This window comes from Zea mays, chromosome 4 (genome assembly GCF_902167145.1).
Source record: "Zea mays cultivar B73 chromosome 4, Zm-B73-REFERENCE-NAM-5.0, whole genome shotgun sequence".
Lineage (NCBI taxonomy): Eukaryota > Viridiplantae > Streptophyta > Magnoliopsida > Poales > Poaceae > Zea > Zea mays.
Genome location: NC_050099.1, coordinates 29,916,429 through 29,933,454, shown reverse-complemented (window position 1 = coordinate 29,933,454; position 17,026 = coordinate 29,916,429). Strand labels below are relative to the sequence as shown.

At 47.6% G+C, this 17,026-nt stretch overlaps 1 protein-coding gene across 1 annotated transcript; it reads left to right on the top strand.

Moving 5' to 3' along the window:
* Positions 1-319: 319 nt before the first annotated feature.
* On the top strand, positions 320-4,699 carry LOC109946007 (uncharacterized). The gene is made up of 2 exons (XM_020552495.3): positions 320-633; positions 1,337-4,699. Exon 2 carries the CDS (start codon positions 2,206-2,208, stop codon positions 4,369-4,371), a length of 2,166 nt encoding a protein of 721 aa, XP_020408084.1. The 5' UTR covers positions 320-633; positions 1,337-2,205; the 3' UTR covers positions 4,372-4,699.
* Positions 4,700-17,026: the final 12,327 nt, after the last annotated feature.

The window sequence follows — 17,026 nt, the reverse complement described above, 5'->3', positions numbered from 1 at the left end:
ATTTACAACAAAAAATAGTTTTTTATTTTTTATGATTTTAATTTCTCAGCTTTTTACTAATTATAAAATTTTTATTTTGAAGTGTTATAATTTATTATTATTATTTATGTATTATGTAATTGTTATTTGTATAGTTATATGATAGATGATTCTTTAATAAAGCATTATGTTTATTTTTAAATAATAGTTTATAAAAAAACTGATATGACATTAAGAATTGATTTGACATTTGGAGGGAATATCTGAGGAGAAAACCCTCTAAATCCCTAGCCCTAAGATAGATGTAGACTAACCATAAAATTATACCCTAGAACGTTATGATAAATTCCATCTGATGATGGTTAATAGTGAGCTGAAAACATTGAAATTTGAAACAACTGAACAATCCTCCTCTGAGAAGAAAAGAAAACATCCTGTTGCTCCCTCGTCAAGTCGTCATCCCACCAACGCAGATGCAAAATGGGGAGACGGGGTTTAAGCAAATAATAGTCGAGGAAGGAGAGGTTCTCCTCACTACACCTCGGCTCGCTGGAGCCGATAAGGCTGCCGCGCCCTCCCTCTCTCCTGCGGTGCTCCCATGGAATCGGCGGCGATTGGGTCGCAGTCCCCGCTCTCCTTCCCCTCCAACCTCTGGTAATTGTCTCCGCTCCCTTGCTTAGTTCATTCCTCGTTCCTCCACGCGATTCCCCGTGCGCGCGCTGTGTATCACTGTGAGCGGACAGCGGGCGAGGAAAAATTTGTCCGCGCGGCGCGATGGTGCGGGTGTCTTGTGATTCGCGGTGGGGATGCAATGCAGCTGGCAGTTAGACCTATAGTGACGGAGAAAAACCCTGGAAGATGGTACCATTTGGGGGAAGCACTACTTTGTTTAAACACACGGGCGGGTCTCGGAGTCGCGGCTGCCCGCGTGTTATTCCGCCGGTGGTCGACGTCTGTGCGGCTTGCGCGCGTGAATTTCACGGTGTGCAAATGTGTCCTTCTTGTTGGCCTGCTTCCTTCTGCGGTTCTGCCTTCGCCATTAATGGTTGGGAAAGTTTGTTAGACAAGCATTTGGGCTGGTTCCACTGTCCTGTTCAGTTTGGATGCGACCCGTAGCTTTATGGTGAAGAAGGAAACGTTGTTCTACAACATTAGCAGCGCATCTCTCATGCAGGGTGCAGGCTAAATGTCGCCCTCAAATTTCGTGCAATCTTTGTTTTTGACTTTTTGTGTGCGGGTTATGTACGCTTATAGCTGGTCCAGGCTTAGATACATTTGGTTATTTGCAGTTGTTGTTGAGCATCCATTCTCTTCAACCATGATACTTACATTTCCAATGTTAAACCGACTCTTTTAGGTATCTGCTCATGTCATATTTATGGGGTAAAAAAAATCCAGTACCCAGCTGTCAGTAATGCGCGGGTTGCACGGGAGGAACACGACAGTGGACAAGAGTGTGTCGGACCAGCTACACGCCAGATGGGCTGCGACGTTCGACAAGGCCCAGCTGTAGCAATGGGATGGTTACCGGGCCGGCGTAGATCAACTTCTTAAAAGCATTGCGTGAAGCTTAAGTAGATGAGAAAGGAGTTGGAAGGAGTCATCTTGTAACAGAATTATATTCCACCGCATTCTACTGAAAACTTCTCTAGCTATCTGTTCTTCTCTACGTCTTTCGTTCTTCTTCCCTGCCTCTACCAAATTCTTGTGTTCTAGCCTAGCCGATTGCTAACAAGTGGTATCAGATTCGTTCGATCCTCGGCTTCAATTTGCCAACGCCATGTCTCTCGATTTCAAGCTCATCCTCGACGAGCTCAATCGGCGATTCGACGAGCTAGAGATTCGCTGGGACTGACGCTTTTCGCCCTCTACGTACCTCGACCATCCGCCCACACCGCTCAGCGTCCACCAATCCTCCGACGCATCTGCCAGCACGCCGCCCACCCCGACTGCAGCCGTTGGGGTCGTCACTGGGGCGGGTGCTTCGATGACGGCGAGCAGTACTACGAGGCGTCATCTGTGGTCGCCGACAACTGGGGCGGACTCTTCGAGGGCTGTGATGCTGTCGCCGATATCTTTTCGAACCTGCTCGACTCCGACCCCGACGAGGCGTTCGTCACCTCCCACTCGGACAAGGCGCTGCTCGACAACCACCAAGCCGGCGTCGTCGATGATGGACCAGCGGCCACGACAACCTGGTGGTGGTGTGCTTCGGCGACTGGCGACATGGAGAGCACGCTCAAGGGGATTCGCGGCAGCGATGCGCCGTGCGTGCTGGACCTGGACGACGTAGCCACTTTGGCAGGCGGCGTCGAGGACACTTACGACGAGGACCGCGCCACCGAGGAGCAGCTCGCCACGCCCTTGGACACGCTCCTGTGCGCCGGCCTCGACCCTGTCAAGTCGCACATCGGGTGCCTGCTGCTGCAGCGCCTCAAGCTTTTGCCTACCTCGATTGGTGCCCAGGTGGTATTCGAGGAAATGCAGCAAAGCGCCATCGTCAGGGACGCGCACGCCTACGGCGTCATGGTGCATGTGCCGCCCGTTTGCATGCTTGATGGAGTTCACTCTCAACATTTTTTTGGAACAGGGATTATAATATATCATTCTGAGCACCTGGGTCTGGTTGCAGTTGATAGGAAAACAGTGCTTGTATCTATCGCTGCTATACTGCTTTCGTTTGCTCCATATTCCATTGAAATACCTGGAGAGGTTGTTTTCCTCCATCCTGTTCACAACTTTGCCCTGCTCGCTTATGATCCTTCTGCACTAGGAGCTGGAGCATCTGTTGTCCGGTCTGCTAAGCTTCTATCAGGTAGTGGTGCCACTATAGTTGAGGACCAGAAGGTGTTGGAGGAAAAGAATGCTCAGAATACAGTGCTGCTACATCCGTTGCTTCCTATGGTTGACAAAGGACCATGGCCACCACCTGTACAGTTGGAAATTCATAGTACTGGTATTCAGCTAAGACCAGTACCTTGGCCATCTCTTTACTGTTATGCAGTTTGGGCGTCGTGGATTGAGTTAATGGTCGTGGTCGGTTACATTTCTCCAAAGCCTCCTTGGTTGTCGTTTGCTTCAGAGGCCAAGAATGTACACGATCTGTTCATTGGGGTGTTCTCAGGAGATGTCTATTCTATGTCACTGAGGCAGCAGTTGCATGATCCTGGAAAGAAGCCTGTTCCATATCAGTATTTGGCAAGCTACTACGGTGCACTATTGGGTTGCTCTTGGAGTGTGGATGGCAAATATTTACTGTCAGTTGGTGACAATGATCTTGTGCAAGTATGGAGCATGAATGACACAAATATCGTTTCATGTGGCGAAGGGCATAACTCATGGACTGGTGCGCTGTGTATGGCATTCTATGCACAATCTGAAGAAACTAGGCAGAGTCATTCTGTTCATAAGTTTGCTCTGGGCACTCTTGCCTTCGAACACACTTTATCCAGTGGATCGCCAATCCGATCAGAAGTGGAGTTATTGCCTGAATCTGTTGAAGTCATTGACAAAGATTATGGTTGGACACGATACCCAACTGCTTCTCTAGAATCCAGCATTGCACGAGATTGCTGTCCCTCTACGGTGGCTCACCGACAATCAGTAGTGGAAGCTCTTCTACAGTGTGATAGGAAATCATCTAGCAGAGTTGTAGTATCACAGTGGGAGTCATTTTTAGCTGATTATTTTAGGCATACCTGCTTTGCTTCTACAGTTGATTACTTCCTGAATGGCTTGCAGCAGCAACATGGGGATTGCATATCTTCTTTCAGAGTTCACCTAATTATATTGCAATTTCTGAATGTCACTGCATCTGAAACTAAAAGTGGAGTTTGTGCAGCTCACAATTATCTGTCAGATTCACTAGACCAGCAAGCTGGTATTGGTTGGCCACTTGCTAGACATGATGAGATGGTTTGGCCAAGAACAGCTGTGGTCAGTTACAACAAATTAGTCGAGGTTCAAAGTAGGAATCCTAGTATCTGGCCTATGCCATGGTTTTCTTTCACCATCATGAGTGGAGGTACTGCAGTTTGGTATTGTGACACCTTCTGGACGCCTCCATCTCCACCTACATATCCGGAGGAAAAACATCAACGCCCATATGGTGCTCCTTGTCGGATTGCCTTGTTGGTGGACTTTGAGCTTAATTATCAACAACTGAAATTTGTACACTATGGAAGAATTCATTTCTACATCTGGGAAGAATTGGAGAGCTACCAGTCAGTCATGAATAGCCAAGTTCAACGCACACATGATCAGGATAGGAGGTCTATGGTGCTCCTAAAGGGCAATCTGGTCTTCATCTTGCCTGGGTTAATTTTGGTCGCTCATGATCTGGGCGGTGCCTGTCAGAGGGACACAAATGGGACTCTGTCATGGGCATCATAGGGAGCGGTCACTCATGTGGGGCCGCACCTATGCGCGCCAAAAGCGAGAGGCCGCAGGGGGCGCTGGCAGCAGCACGCGCAAGGAAGGCACGGACGCTGGCAGCAGCGCGCGCAAGGAAGGCATGGCAAAGGAAAGCGCGCACAAGGAAGGCATGGCAAAGGAAAACGCGCGCAAGGAAGGCATGGCAAAGGAAAGTGACTGATTTGGTGGCTAAATTGATAGACCTAAATTGTAGGGGAGATAATTTCAATTAGTCACTTGCCTAATTAGTGGTTGCCTAGTTGGTCAACCGGTGGCCTATATATAGGCCTGTACGCAGGAGACAAAGGGATAAGAAATATATTATCAAACCAATCTCTCTTGCAATGACCCTCTCAAGCGCCTAGGGCTGCTACCCTAGAACCAAGCCTGCGGCAGAGGGGTATAACCTCGCCGGAGAAGACAGTTATCCCCATGGACCGAAGGTCCATGACACCTGGTATCAGCTCCAGGTTATCCTCACCACCACCAGCCGCCCATCCCTCACCACCACCAGCCGCAGCAACGCCCTCCCACCCGCCCTCTCCAATTCCAGATGCATTCACTCAGCTCAAAGAGAGTTTTGACCGCTTCGCAGAGCAGTGGGATCAGTTCGTTGTGATGTTCCACCGCTACAAGGAGAAGACAGAGAAGGAACTCCAAGCAGCGGTGCGACTTCAGACGGCAGCGCGAGGGTTCCTGGCACGCCGCCAGGTACAGTCCCTTCGTGGGGAGAATCACCTTGCTGTGGCCTCCAGGGCCACCCCATGGCCGTCATCACATGAGCAGGCCGTGGTGCGCCTGCAAGCCGCAGCGCGCGGCTTCCTTGTTAGGCGGGCGGTGCGGAAGCTGCACTTGCTGATCAGCTCATCGCTGCACCAACTCGCAGCCTGCGCGCCCAACCACCAGGTCTCGTCTATATTTTTTGAACCCCCTGCAGAAGTCGAGCTCTGGGTATGCAGCCCCCCTGCACGGCCAAAGAGGGTCGTCTCCTTCATTCGGGCACCTGCCTTGGTGCTGGACAGAGCCAACATAAGAACGGGCTGGTTCCTCCTCCACCTTTCATCCAACGTGAAGGCCGCAGTTCAGCTCTTTCCTTGGGATCCAGGAGGACAGGAGGACATAGCTGCAGTTCAAATTTATATTTTAGTTCCACAATTATTTTGTATTTTCGTCTTAAATAATAGAGGTAAGCCGAGATGTAAAAGGCTTAACCTTAAGTCGTGTCAGGTAAGTTTATGGCAGCTCGAGGACGAGCTGGTCCTCAAGGGAGGGGGAGATGTCATGGGCATCATAGGGAGCGGTCACTCATGTGGGGCCGCACCTATGCGCGCCAAAAGCGAGAGGCCGCAGGGGGCGCTGGCAGCAGCACGCGCAAGGAAGGCACGGACGCTGGCAGCAGCGCGCGCAAGGAAGGCATGGCAAAGGAAAGCGCGCACAAGGAAGGCATGGCAAAGGAAAGCGCGCGCAAGGAAGGCATGGCAAAGGAAAGTGACTGATTTGGTGGCTAAATTGATAGACCTAAATTGTAGGGGAGATAATTTCAATTAGTCACTTGCCTAATTAGTGGTTGCCTAGTTGGTCAACCGGTGGCCTACTCCAACGGCAAGGACCGACCGCTAATGGCAAGCATATCATCTGGCAACCGCGTCTCAACTTAGAACGTGACTCACTACTTGAACAGGTGCTGCAGTGCCAATCTGAAGAGGACCGTGTTCGGGAAGCGAAGTTGTGCTATCACGTTCCTTATCGGCTTGGGGGCAAGCCGACGCTTAAGGAGGGGGGAATGTCAGTAATGCGCGGGTTGCACGGGAGGAACACGACAGTGGACAAGAGTGTGTCGGACCAGCTACACGCCAGATGGGCTGCGACGTTCGACAAGGCCCAGCTGTAGCAATGGGATGGTTACCGGGCCGGCGTGGATCAACTTCTTGAAAGCATTGCGTGAAGCTTAAGTAGATGAGAAAGGAGTTGGAAGGAGTCATCTTGTCACAGAATTATATTCCACCGCACTCTACTGAAAACTTCTCTAGCTATCTGTTCTTCTCTACGTCTTTCGTTCTTCTTCCCTGCCTCTACCAAATTCTTGTGTTCTAGCCTAGCCGATTGCTAACACCAGCATCCAGGTTGCCATTGGATATGCTGAAAGAATCTAATTCTTTTGGGGGTGGGGTGCGTGTGTGCTTGGGGGGGGGGGGGGGGGGTAGTCTTTTCTTGTTCAGTATTATTCACGGTTCACAGTGATATGTCAAAAGCATGTTATGTCTACTTCCAGATAAAAGGAGAACAATCTGGTCATGTAATATATGTATATTCAATAAATTAACATGCGCTTGAATGTGTTACATTGTGCTTGGAACGTGTTTGACTGTTTCAGCGAATCAAAAGTATCCTCTGGTTTACCAATATACAATGTGAAGATCAAGGGCAATCATAGGCTTGACGTGGTGTGCCGTGGGATGTTTCTACAAGAAAGTTTATGCAAAGGAAAAAGAAAGAAGTTTTCAAGGACGCTGATGACGAGGCCGAGCAGATGAATTGGAGGAGAATGATGAGAGAGATAGAGGAGGCGGGATCAGCTGTACGTACCCATTCTGAAGACCCAGCGAAGCGGGAAAGAGCCACTTCCAAGGGATGCTATTCTTGGGACTCTTGTGCGGTTCAAACAATTGAAAAAATGGGATATTGTCAGTGAGGTATACTCGCTTGCACCAGATGACCCATGAAGAAACTGGCTTGGTGACTAAACAACTAGATGTGATTCTTTTAATATAACAAGCATTCCACTTTCAGGATTCTATACTAATTTATAGAACCTTTTCTTTTCAGATTCTTGAATGGCTCAGAACACAGCATTGGTGGAACTTCAGTGAGATGGACTTCTTGATGCTTGTGACAGCTTATGGGAAGTTGGGGGATTTTAGCAGGGCAGAAAGGGTCCTCAAGTACATGAAAAAAAAGGTTAACAGCCATGCGTCATGTCAAAACTGGTCTGATGGAGGCGTATGGAAGAGGGACCGAATTTTTTGTATTTTAGCCCTTAAACAGAAGTAAAATCACGTTTAGACCTAAAAAAATTTTAAATGCAGTTTTGGACCCTTAGCTCGGCGCCATAGCTTGTGGCGCCGAGCTAACACAGCTCGGCGCCACAGCCTATGGCGCCGAGCGGTGACGTGGCCGCAACGGCTAGTTGCGTCCAGGGCTGACCTGGCGCTGATGTGGCGGCGGCGCGCCCTCGTAGCTCGGCGCCACAGATCTTGGCGCCGAGCTACGAATTCCTATAAAAACGCCCGCGCGGCTGGCCGAGAGGAGCTCATTTCATCCCATTTCCAAACTTCGTCAAAAATTCCTGGATTCAAAGATTTGAGTTGGTTCACTTCGTAGACCAAGGTATGATTTCCAACTGATTCGTTTTGTATATTAGGTTGTTAGTTTAATAATTTGTATACACCTATTATATTATCATTTCGATTATTAGTTTGTGTAAACTTATTATAAAGCATAATAGGTACAAGTGATAATTATAATCGTTTATTAGATGAAAGACATGTACCGAGAGGCGTTGTGGCAGAAGAGAGGTCGTCCTCGGGAGTTATATCCGGACGTATCTAGTAAGGATGCTCCTGTTCCTCCTGAACTCCCCGTGCCTAACTGTGACTGTGGCAGACTGGCTTGGGTACATCAATCACAACATCCAGACACGGCTGCTCGCTGCTACTACCTTTGTGGCACTTTGGACGTACGTAGCTTATGACTTGTCACTTAATTTTGTTCGCATTCATTATTTTGTAGATATGTAATAGTGCATCTTTCCATTATTTTAGGGACATCAGAAGTGTTTCTTTTTCCAGTGGATCGATGGTCCTGATAAATTTGACCCTCGATATCTTCTTTTCGTTAATTGGTTGAGTGGAAAGACCAGTCATGAGCGTTTTAAGCGTTGGGTACCTCCTCCCCCGAATCCTCCACCAATGACGGATGCGGAGAAGGAGGTAGCAACAGAAAGACGGATGGACTCACCGCCTCGATGCGATTGTGGAGACCGTGCTGTCATCGACGAAGACTATGACAAGCAGTTCTGTTGTCCGAATATTGATTATGTGAGCCCATTGATACGCTAAATGTATGAACTAGTTTTTATTTACAATAAATTACTAATTTTTTCTCCTGCAGCCATACGGGTGGCGTAAGTGTCGTTTCAGAGAGTGGTTGTATGGTCCTTTGTCCCATTGGCCAGAGCCAGAGGTAAAGGAAAAGAGATACATGGGGTGGGCGACAGAAGAGGTCAAATTTGATCCAGTACTCTGCAAATGTGGTATTGAAGCTAAGTATGGATTAGTTTTTTCGGAGCTTGGTGTTGGATATTTTTGTGGACATATGGTCGATTACGATGAGGTTGGTATTTTTTTTGCACCAGATGTAATGTTATAGCGGTACTTACTATTTTTTTGTAGGAGACGAGGAAATACAGTTGGGAGAGTTACGACGACAAAGGAGAGGTGATGCGCACAATAGAGTCCAAGAGAATAATGGGACAGAAGATGCGTTGTGGATCTCGGCTCGTCGATTCGTACATTAACGATCGCATACGCGACATGCGTAGGGAAGCAAAATCTGCCTTTTATGATAGCCCGAAGCGTGCAGAGTATAGGAGGTTGAAGGCGGCAGATGAGAAGAGAGCACAGGATGTAAGGGAATGGGAAGCGGCTCAAGCCGAGAAACAGATGTTGGATAATCTTGCTGATCGCGTCAAGGGAAGTAAGTGAGATAAATGATATTATAATTATGTTAGTACAATTTATTTATCCTGACTTTGCTAACTTAATTTTCTCATTATATTTGCAGAGATTGGAAGCGGCGTAAACTATTTGGCCGATGAGGCGCATGCGAGATATGTTCAGGATAAAATGGCAACGATAGAGGAGGAGGACGACGACACATCTAGATTGAGTGAGCTTATCGCCCTCGCAGAGGCAGGATTACATGAAGAAGAGGAGGACGACACGTCAAGGTTGAGTGAGCTCATCGCACTAGCTGAGGCAGGATTACGTGCTCAAGAGGAAGATGATGAGTTTATGTCACAGGCCGCCGCAGAGGTAGAGGCAGCTTATTACAAGAAGAAGTCTGATGAGGCTGAGGCTGAGGATGAGCTATTCTCCCAAGCTGCAGATGAAGCAGAAGCCAATTATTACAAAAGAACTGGTGACAAGTGTGATGCAGGACAATGCAGCAAGTGGAATGAGGTTGTTGTTGAGGATTGCGCGACGGATGACTCCGAAGATGAGTTACTCATAGATTGTGATTCAGACTGAAGAATTGTAGCCTAATATGTAGTATTTACGTATCAAAAATAATTTAGAACTCTAAAGATGCGTTACTTATTGCTTATTATGTTTTTTACAGTTCACAAAATTTTTTTGCAAGAGTTCCCCTTGTTTTATTAACAACCACAGTTCAAATAATCACATATTATAAGACATATAAGCATTTCAACATATAATACATCACAAAATAACATCGAATATAAAAACATCCACAGAACATAGTTCTTCATACAATGTCCACAAACAAAGTCCAAAATACAAGTTCCACAACACATAGTCCAAAACACATAACATAGTTCATATTACAACGTCTCCAGCATAAGTCCAAATCACACAGTCCATATCACAAAAGTATTCATTTCCTCCTAGTCTTACCTTTGCCCTTGGCCCCAAGAGCGTCGGTGCCTGGAGTGTAAGGGTCTCGTGGACGCCTTCTACGTGGTGTCAGCTGTGATGGCTGAGTTGTAGGAGCATCCTGCAACTGAGACGGTCCAATCTCCACCTGACCTGCGGCGCCAGCGCCAGCGTCGTCGTCGTCGTCGTCGTCATCGTCCTCGTCGTCCTGGGCCACGTTCTTAAACGTGTCCCGCGTCGATCGCGACGAGCTGAGTCCTGCTGTAGATGGTCCAACTGCACAAATGGGAGGCTGAACGTCCTGCTGCATACGAGGCACAGGCAGCTGCACGTCAACGCCCGCTAGAGACCGGCATCCACACCGAGCCGCTGCTCGACGAAGACGACGTGATACCCTCTGTAATCGAAATGTTAGTTAAAGACATATGTTACAACATACAAATAAACAAGTTTTCTGTTAGACATTGATACTCACTGATAGTAACGATAGCGTAGTAGTATCTGAAGTTCTCTGTGAGATACGCTCGAGTTCAACAACAGATACGAGCATAGAGTTTCCCTATCACAAGTTAAGACATTAGGATGTTAAGACATTAGGATGCTCAAAACTAGACATATCCCATTGAATTGAAATCTCTAATTTTAGTAAAGAAATAGTTACCACTCTATCAAGGATTGGAGCAGCCTCAATTTGGGACCCGTGCCGAGCAGCTATGTCGAAAGCTGTGTCTTCGTCGTCTGACGATTCTTGCTCGGCGTAGTCTGCAGCTGTCCACTGTCCCTTCAACTTGCACCTAGTCACACCAGAATACCAAATCAAATACCTCCGGAAGTTGTAGTTTGTGTGCGCCTGGTCATTCTCATAGTTCAGATCCCCCTGCTGGTCCCATTCATCGATGTAATCACGATGGTGCGTCTCGAAGTCTGTGACCTTCTTCTGTCTCTGTCTGTCGAACCTGCAAAAGTTAGAACCATATATTAGCGACTACCTGATATTCCAATTATTAGTTAGAATAACAAGTGCATGTAGTAACTCACTTATGAAGTTCTATTGAAGTCGAGAATGGCTCCACCGGAAACTCCTGGCGCAATCCGAACTGTCGAGCAACTCTGTGGGGCAAGTGGTACTCAACAGCATAAAAACAGATGAGGGGACACCTCATGAGGTACAGGTTCTCGTCTATTGAGCACATGCTGCTCAACTGTATGCTGGCGAAATATGGATCAAGATACGATTGCCAAGTCACCTGCAAAAGTTTTAGAAAGCCCATGTAAGCACGCTGGTGTCGTGTGATAAAAGTAGAAAGGACATGTAAAAAGAAAAAAGGAGACAACTCACCATCGAAGGAGTAAGTGCGTCGAGCTCGTTTGAGTACTCCACGTAAGCACGCTGGTGTCGTGCGAATGGCTCCTCGACCTGGTCCCAGCGGTAAGCAGCCGTGGGCTTAAGCTGATGTCCGGCTACCACGAACCACTCACGAGGAGGAAACTCTCTGGGTCGCCCGACGGGTATGTGTGCCCACATCCACAGCTATAGTAGGTAGACACATCCACCTAAGCTGGCGGTCCTCGACGAACGACGACAAGCCTCGCAAAGTTGCCTGTACAGGAAGGCCAACACTGTTGAAGCCCAGCTGTAACCTCCGGTCGTATCCCAGTCAGTCAGGCAGGGCAGAAACATCCATGACGCGCTGTCGCCTGTCGCGTCTGGAAAAAGAACTGAACCAAAGAGATGGAGAATCCAAGCTCGACAATGGTATCCAACCGTCTGCTCATCTGCACCAGGTGGACACTGCCCAAAGCTCTGCCTAAGCCAGGTCAGTGGGACTCCGGTGTTGTGGCTACCTCGTAGCTCATCCGGAAGCAGTCTCCCAAGAAAGGCCTCCACCCTCTGCCTCCAACCGCCTGGTGATGCCTGACCGGTCACTGGACGACCCATAATGCCGAGACCAAGAATCTTCTGGCAATCTTCAAGCGTCACGGTCATCTCACCGCAGGGAAGGTGGAAAGTGTGAGTCTCTGGCCGCCACCTATTGGAAGACAAAAGAATACAAAATCATTAGTATGCAAAGTAGATTTGATAATTGTAAATATTAAACAACTAGAGAAGTCTTTACCTGTCGACCAGAGCCGTCAACGCCGCTGGGTTGAAAGTGGGCAGCCCACGGCGGACCTGGTATGATAAGACGTCCAAGCCAGCCCTCTGTAGGAGAGGAGTGTACCTCTCATCGTACCTCATCTCCTCCAGAAACCGGTCGTGGGTCCGGACCCGCAGAACGGGCAACACCTAGCAATCAAAAGAATTTTCATTAGTCAAATATAGGTCGCATATATTAATTCAAATATAGGTCGCAAATATAGCAAACAAAATATTACCTCTCCCTCTGCGGTGAGACGGCCCCTGTGGTGCTCGTCGTAGTGAGGGTCCAGCAAGTGGAACTGCGCCATCCTGCAAATTAAGATATCAACATATTACAATACAAGTTGTGTACAAAGTGTAACAAAAACATCGACATATTAGAATAAAATTTGTGTATAAAAAAATATATCACACCTGACTAAGTGTCCAAATGCATGTACGTGAGTTGTGGCCAAGTCTACCGCATTTTCCGCATTCATTCTGCTCTGGGTCCACGAGAAAGGGGGACGCTCGTCCTCTCCTACTGCGACTGGAAACCTGATCCATAACCATGTTGCACCGGCTCCTTTTCCTACTACCACGTTTGTCCCATCGATGCGCTGGATCAGCAACGTATACCGGACCGGTGTACGTTGGCCATTGTGACTCATCAAGAAATGGCTCAAAACGAGGGCTCCAGGTACGTACTAAGCTCTCTACACTGAACTCAGAAGGTATTCTGCTCTCAAATGCAAAGTTACGATGACGTGCGGCCGCAACATAATGAGAACATGGAAAATGGTATTGTCTAGGTTTACCACATCCGCACCAGAATGCATCAAGTAACACGACATGTGTCCTCGAAGGTCGCACCTCACCGTCGGAAGTTATGCCGCCTAGTGTTGTTACCTCGTATTTACCCAGCTCCTCATCAAAGCATTGTACCTCATGTCTATGGGCACGTTCCTTTGCATTATTAAGGTGTGATGTTGGTTTAGGTGCCCATCTCTGCCCTCGGGTCTGCATTGCCTTGGCCTGCGCGTGTCTATCATTAAACCAAGCCACAAGCCTATAAAAAGTGAATGTTACTATACCATTGACTGGCATGCCCCGTATACCCTTGAGCACACTGTTAAATGACTCGGCCATGTTGCTAGTCTGAAACTCGAACCGCCAGCCACCTTCGTCGTAGGCCCTTATCCATTTCTGTGGTTCCCTCAGCAATCCAGCAATCCAGTTCTTACCTTCAGCATTTGTTGCATCTTTTAGTTCCTTCAATTTATCCTCGAAAAACGAAACCTCCAACTGACGACATACCTCCTCAAAAAGGGAAAAGTTAGCCTTGCTATGATCCTTTCGAAGAAGATTTTCTGCTAGATGTCGAGTGCACCATCTGTGGTGCATGGGTGCGTAGCCAGGAATCTGCTCTTGCACTGCATTAAGAATACCTTGGTGTCTGTCAGATATGACACCAACCTCGCGTCCAGGGCCTACGACATGGATGCATACAAGCCGCAAGAACCAAGACCAACTATCTCTGTTCTCCCTCTCCACCAAAGCAAATGCCAAAGGAACCAGTGAGTTGTCTGCGTCGCATGATATGGCAACCAACAATGTGCCCTTATACTTCCCAAGCAGAAAAGTACCATCAATAGAGAGCACGGGACGACAATGCCTGAAGGCCTCTACGCACTGCGAGAAACACCAGAAAGCACGAAATAATATCTCTTTGCCGTTCCTCCATTCATTAGGTTTGGGGATGTACTCGTAATGCATGCCTGGGTTTTTTGCTTTCATTGCATTGAAGAATGCTGGTAACTTCTCATAACCCTCCTCCCAATCCCCGTATATCATCTTCCATGCCCGCTGCTTTGCCCTCCATGCTTTCCCATATTTGATCCTGTAACCAAACAGCTCCGAAGTCATGGTCATAATTGACTTCACCTTCAAGTTTGGCTGACCCTTCAATATCCCCAATATCCTTTTCGCAATCAGGGTAGATGTCAACTGACGATGCTTAGAGCTCAGCTCTGTCTGGGCACAAGTGTGTGGACCTACAATTTTGGTGATCTTAAACTTTCCGGTGTCCTTCTGCCTTCGGGCACATACCCTCCAATTACATTCTGGCACCTCGCACACAACAGTGTAACGACGCTGTGCATACGAATGTCTCACCTTGAACGGCCTCTTCCGGTTCACAGAATATTCCTGTAGCCATCGTCTCAGTGTAGGCAGATCCTTGAAAAGTAAGCCAACCTTAATCTCAATGCTGTCGGCGTTATCCGGAGCCTCTAGCAGTTCATCGTCACGTCCTTCAGCATACGCACGGGTGGAATGACTTAAACTGCTAAATTCATGTACTGCAGGGTCTCGCTCCGGACACAAACGTCTTATGAGTTCAATTTCTTGCTCGGTCATTTCTTGAACCGGACGGTCATCATCAGAATCTACGGCCCGTGCAGCCTCATATGGCTCCTCCTCATCCTCAATCTGAACATCAACACTATTGGATGCCCTGCATATGTTGTCCATATTATATGACACAGGCACATCAATCTGAACATCAACATTATCGATATGTGGAGATCCTGCATCGGGTCGGAGCAAGAAAAACCACATTAAAAAGTCTAATCAAACGAAATAATGATGGATACGAACAATGTGTCGAAGACACTTACTAGGATGATCGTGAACTGGATCCTGGGTCAATGGGATCTCTTGGAGGGTACCACCGCATTAGAAGCCCCACAAACGCCGGGAATAGGACGAGAAATCCCATACTCGTGCGGACCCGATTGAGCATCGGGCACAACAACGACTTCTTCATGAAGCTCTACCAAAGGAGCTTCAATACGAGATGCATTTGGCATTTGTGGAGACAACCCGACTGGACCTCCGCAATGACTAACAGGTAACTTTTGAACAACCACATCCAAACATGGTGGAACCATCGTCTTCACAATTCTTAAATATATCACCCAATCATCTTCTGAGGTAATGGAGATCAACCGTCGGACAACTGTTCCATATGTAATATGGGACAACAAACCCTGAATTGATATTCTAGGGTCGTTTATGTCGCAACTAATCTCCTCACAAGCTCGAGCCAAAAGCTGGTCAAAAGTTGGTCTTTCAACGAACAACATGGTCACGATCTTCATACCATCAAAAGTAACACTCCCATAAGCATCTATCTCCACCCTTCCTCCATGGTATAGTGTTACTAGGCTGTCCATCTATTACAAAAATGGATTACTAACTCAATAATGGCTATATACTTAAGCCTACTAACTTACTAAGTAATAAATATATATTAACTAATAACTATATAGTAAATATTAAATTAACACATCAAACGAAATTACATAATCTATAAATAATGTACGAAAACATTGTATACCTGAGAACGCGTATGAGTCCAGCTAACGGTGGAGAAGGTCAAGTCGGACGAACACCTACGTACAAAAAAACCTATTGTCAGTAAAAAATTTGGCAGCACCTCCCCTGTAAAGTGATGTTTATAGAACCTGCGAATAAACGACAACACGATGGTTGCCAACACAGAAAACATGTAATATCAATGCGCTAAACAAAATGCTAACTATATAAACACTAAGAATTTACTAAACACTAACAATATGCTAAGCAAGAAACTAGCTAACTATTTTAATAAACACGAACAAGAGCTAACAATTTACTAAACAATAAAAAAATACCTAACAATAGCTAACAATTTACTAACTAATACCTAACAATAGCTAACAATTTACTAACTAAGTAAATACCTAACAATACCTAACAATAGCTAACAATTTAGTAACTAAAAAATAAAAAAATACCTAGCGGCAGCCGGTGGCCGGGCCGGGTCGGTGGCGCAGGCGCTCCGGGGCGGTGGCCGGGCCGGGGAGGTGGCGCGGCGGCGAGGGTCCGGGGCGGTGGCCGGGCCGGGGAGGTGGCGCGGCGGCGAGGGAGCTCCGTGGCGAGCTCGGCGGCCACGGCTGGCGGGGCGCTCTCGGCGAGCTCGGCGGGCGGCGGGCGGGGCGCTCTCGCCGAGCGCTGGCGGCGGCGGCGGTGGTAGGCGCGGCGGCGGGCGTAGGAAACGGCGGCAGCGGGTGTCGGTCGAGTGAAACAGAGAACAAACGAAGAGGAAAGGGAGTTACGGTTAAGTTTCCTAGCTCGGCGCCAAGATCTGTGGCGCCGAGCTAGGTGTGCCACGCGGACTGCCACGTCACGAAGCTCGGCGCCATAGGCTGTGGCGCCGAGCTGTGTTAGCTCGGCGCCACAGGCTATGGCGCCGAGCTAAGGGTCCAAATCTGCATTTAAAATTTTTTTAGGTCTAAACGTGATTTTACTTCTGTTTAAGGGCTAAAATACAAAAAATTCGGGAAGAGGGAAGCAGTACCATAAGGCTGAAGCAGTATTCCGCAGGATGCAAACATCAGGCCCTGAACCATCACCTATGACATATCAAATTATTTTGAAATCTTTAGTTGAGGTCAGTATATAGCTGTCATATATTGTCTGTACATTGTACTCGAATGATTTAACGACTTAAAATAGATGAAAACAGGTCTGATATTCAACCGCCTCTGTCAATTTGGACTGGAATAAATAATGACTCTGCTTTTTATATAAATTTACTTGTAGATGTTTATAAGTTTGTGGATCCATTTTATAATAATTATCTATACTACCTATTAAGGCTGTAAGGGGTAGGCTGCCTCCCCTGGTTCTGCCTTCAGCCAATCTACACCGTCCATCTATATGCGTCAAATCATCACCGTCCGTCCGTCGCCTCCGCTTCAAGCCTCCGACACTGTCGTCGCGCCTGGCTCCCCCT

What these genes read in the sequence shown, in the direction of transcription:
- LOC109946007 (XM_020552495.3), top strand. Translation starts at nt 2,206, where the DNA reads ATGGAGAGCACGCTCAAGGGGATTCGCGGCAGCGATGCGCCGTGCGTG.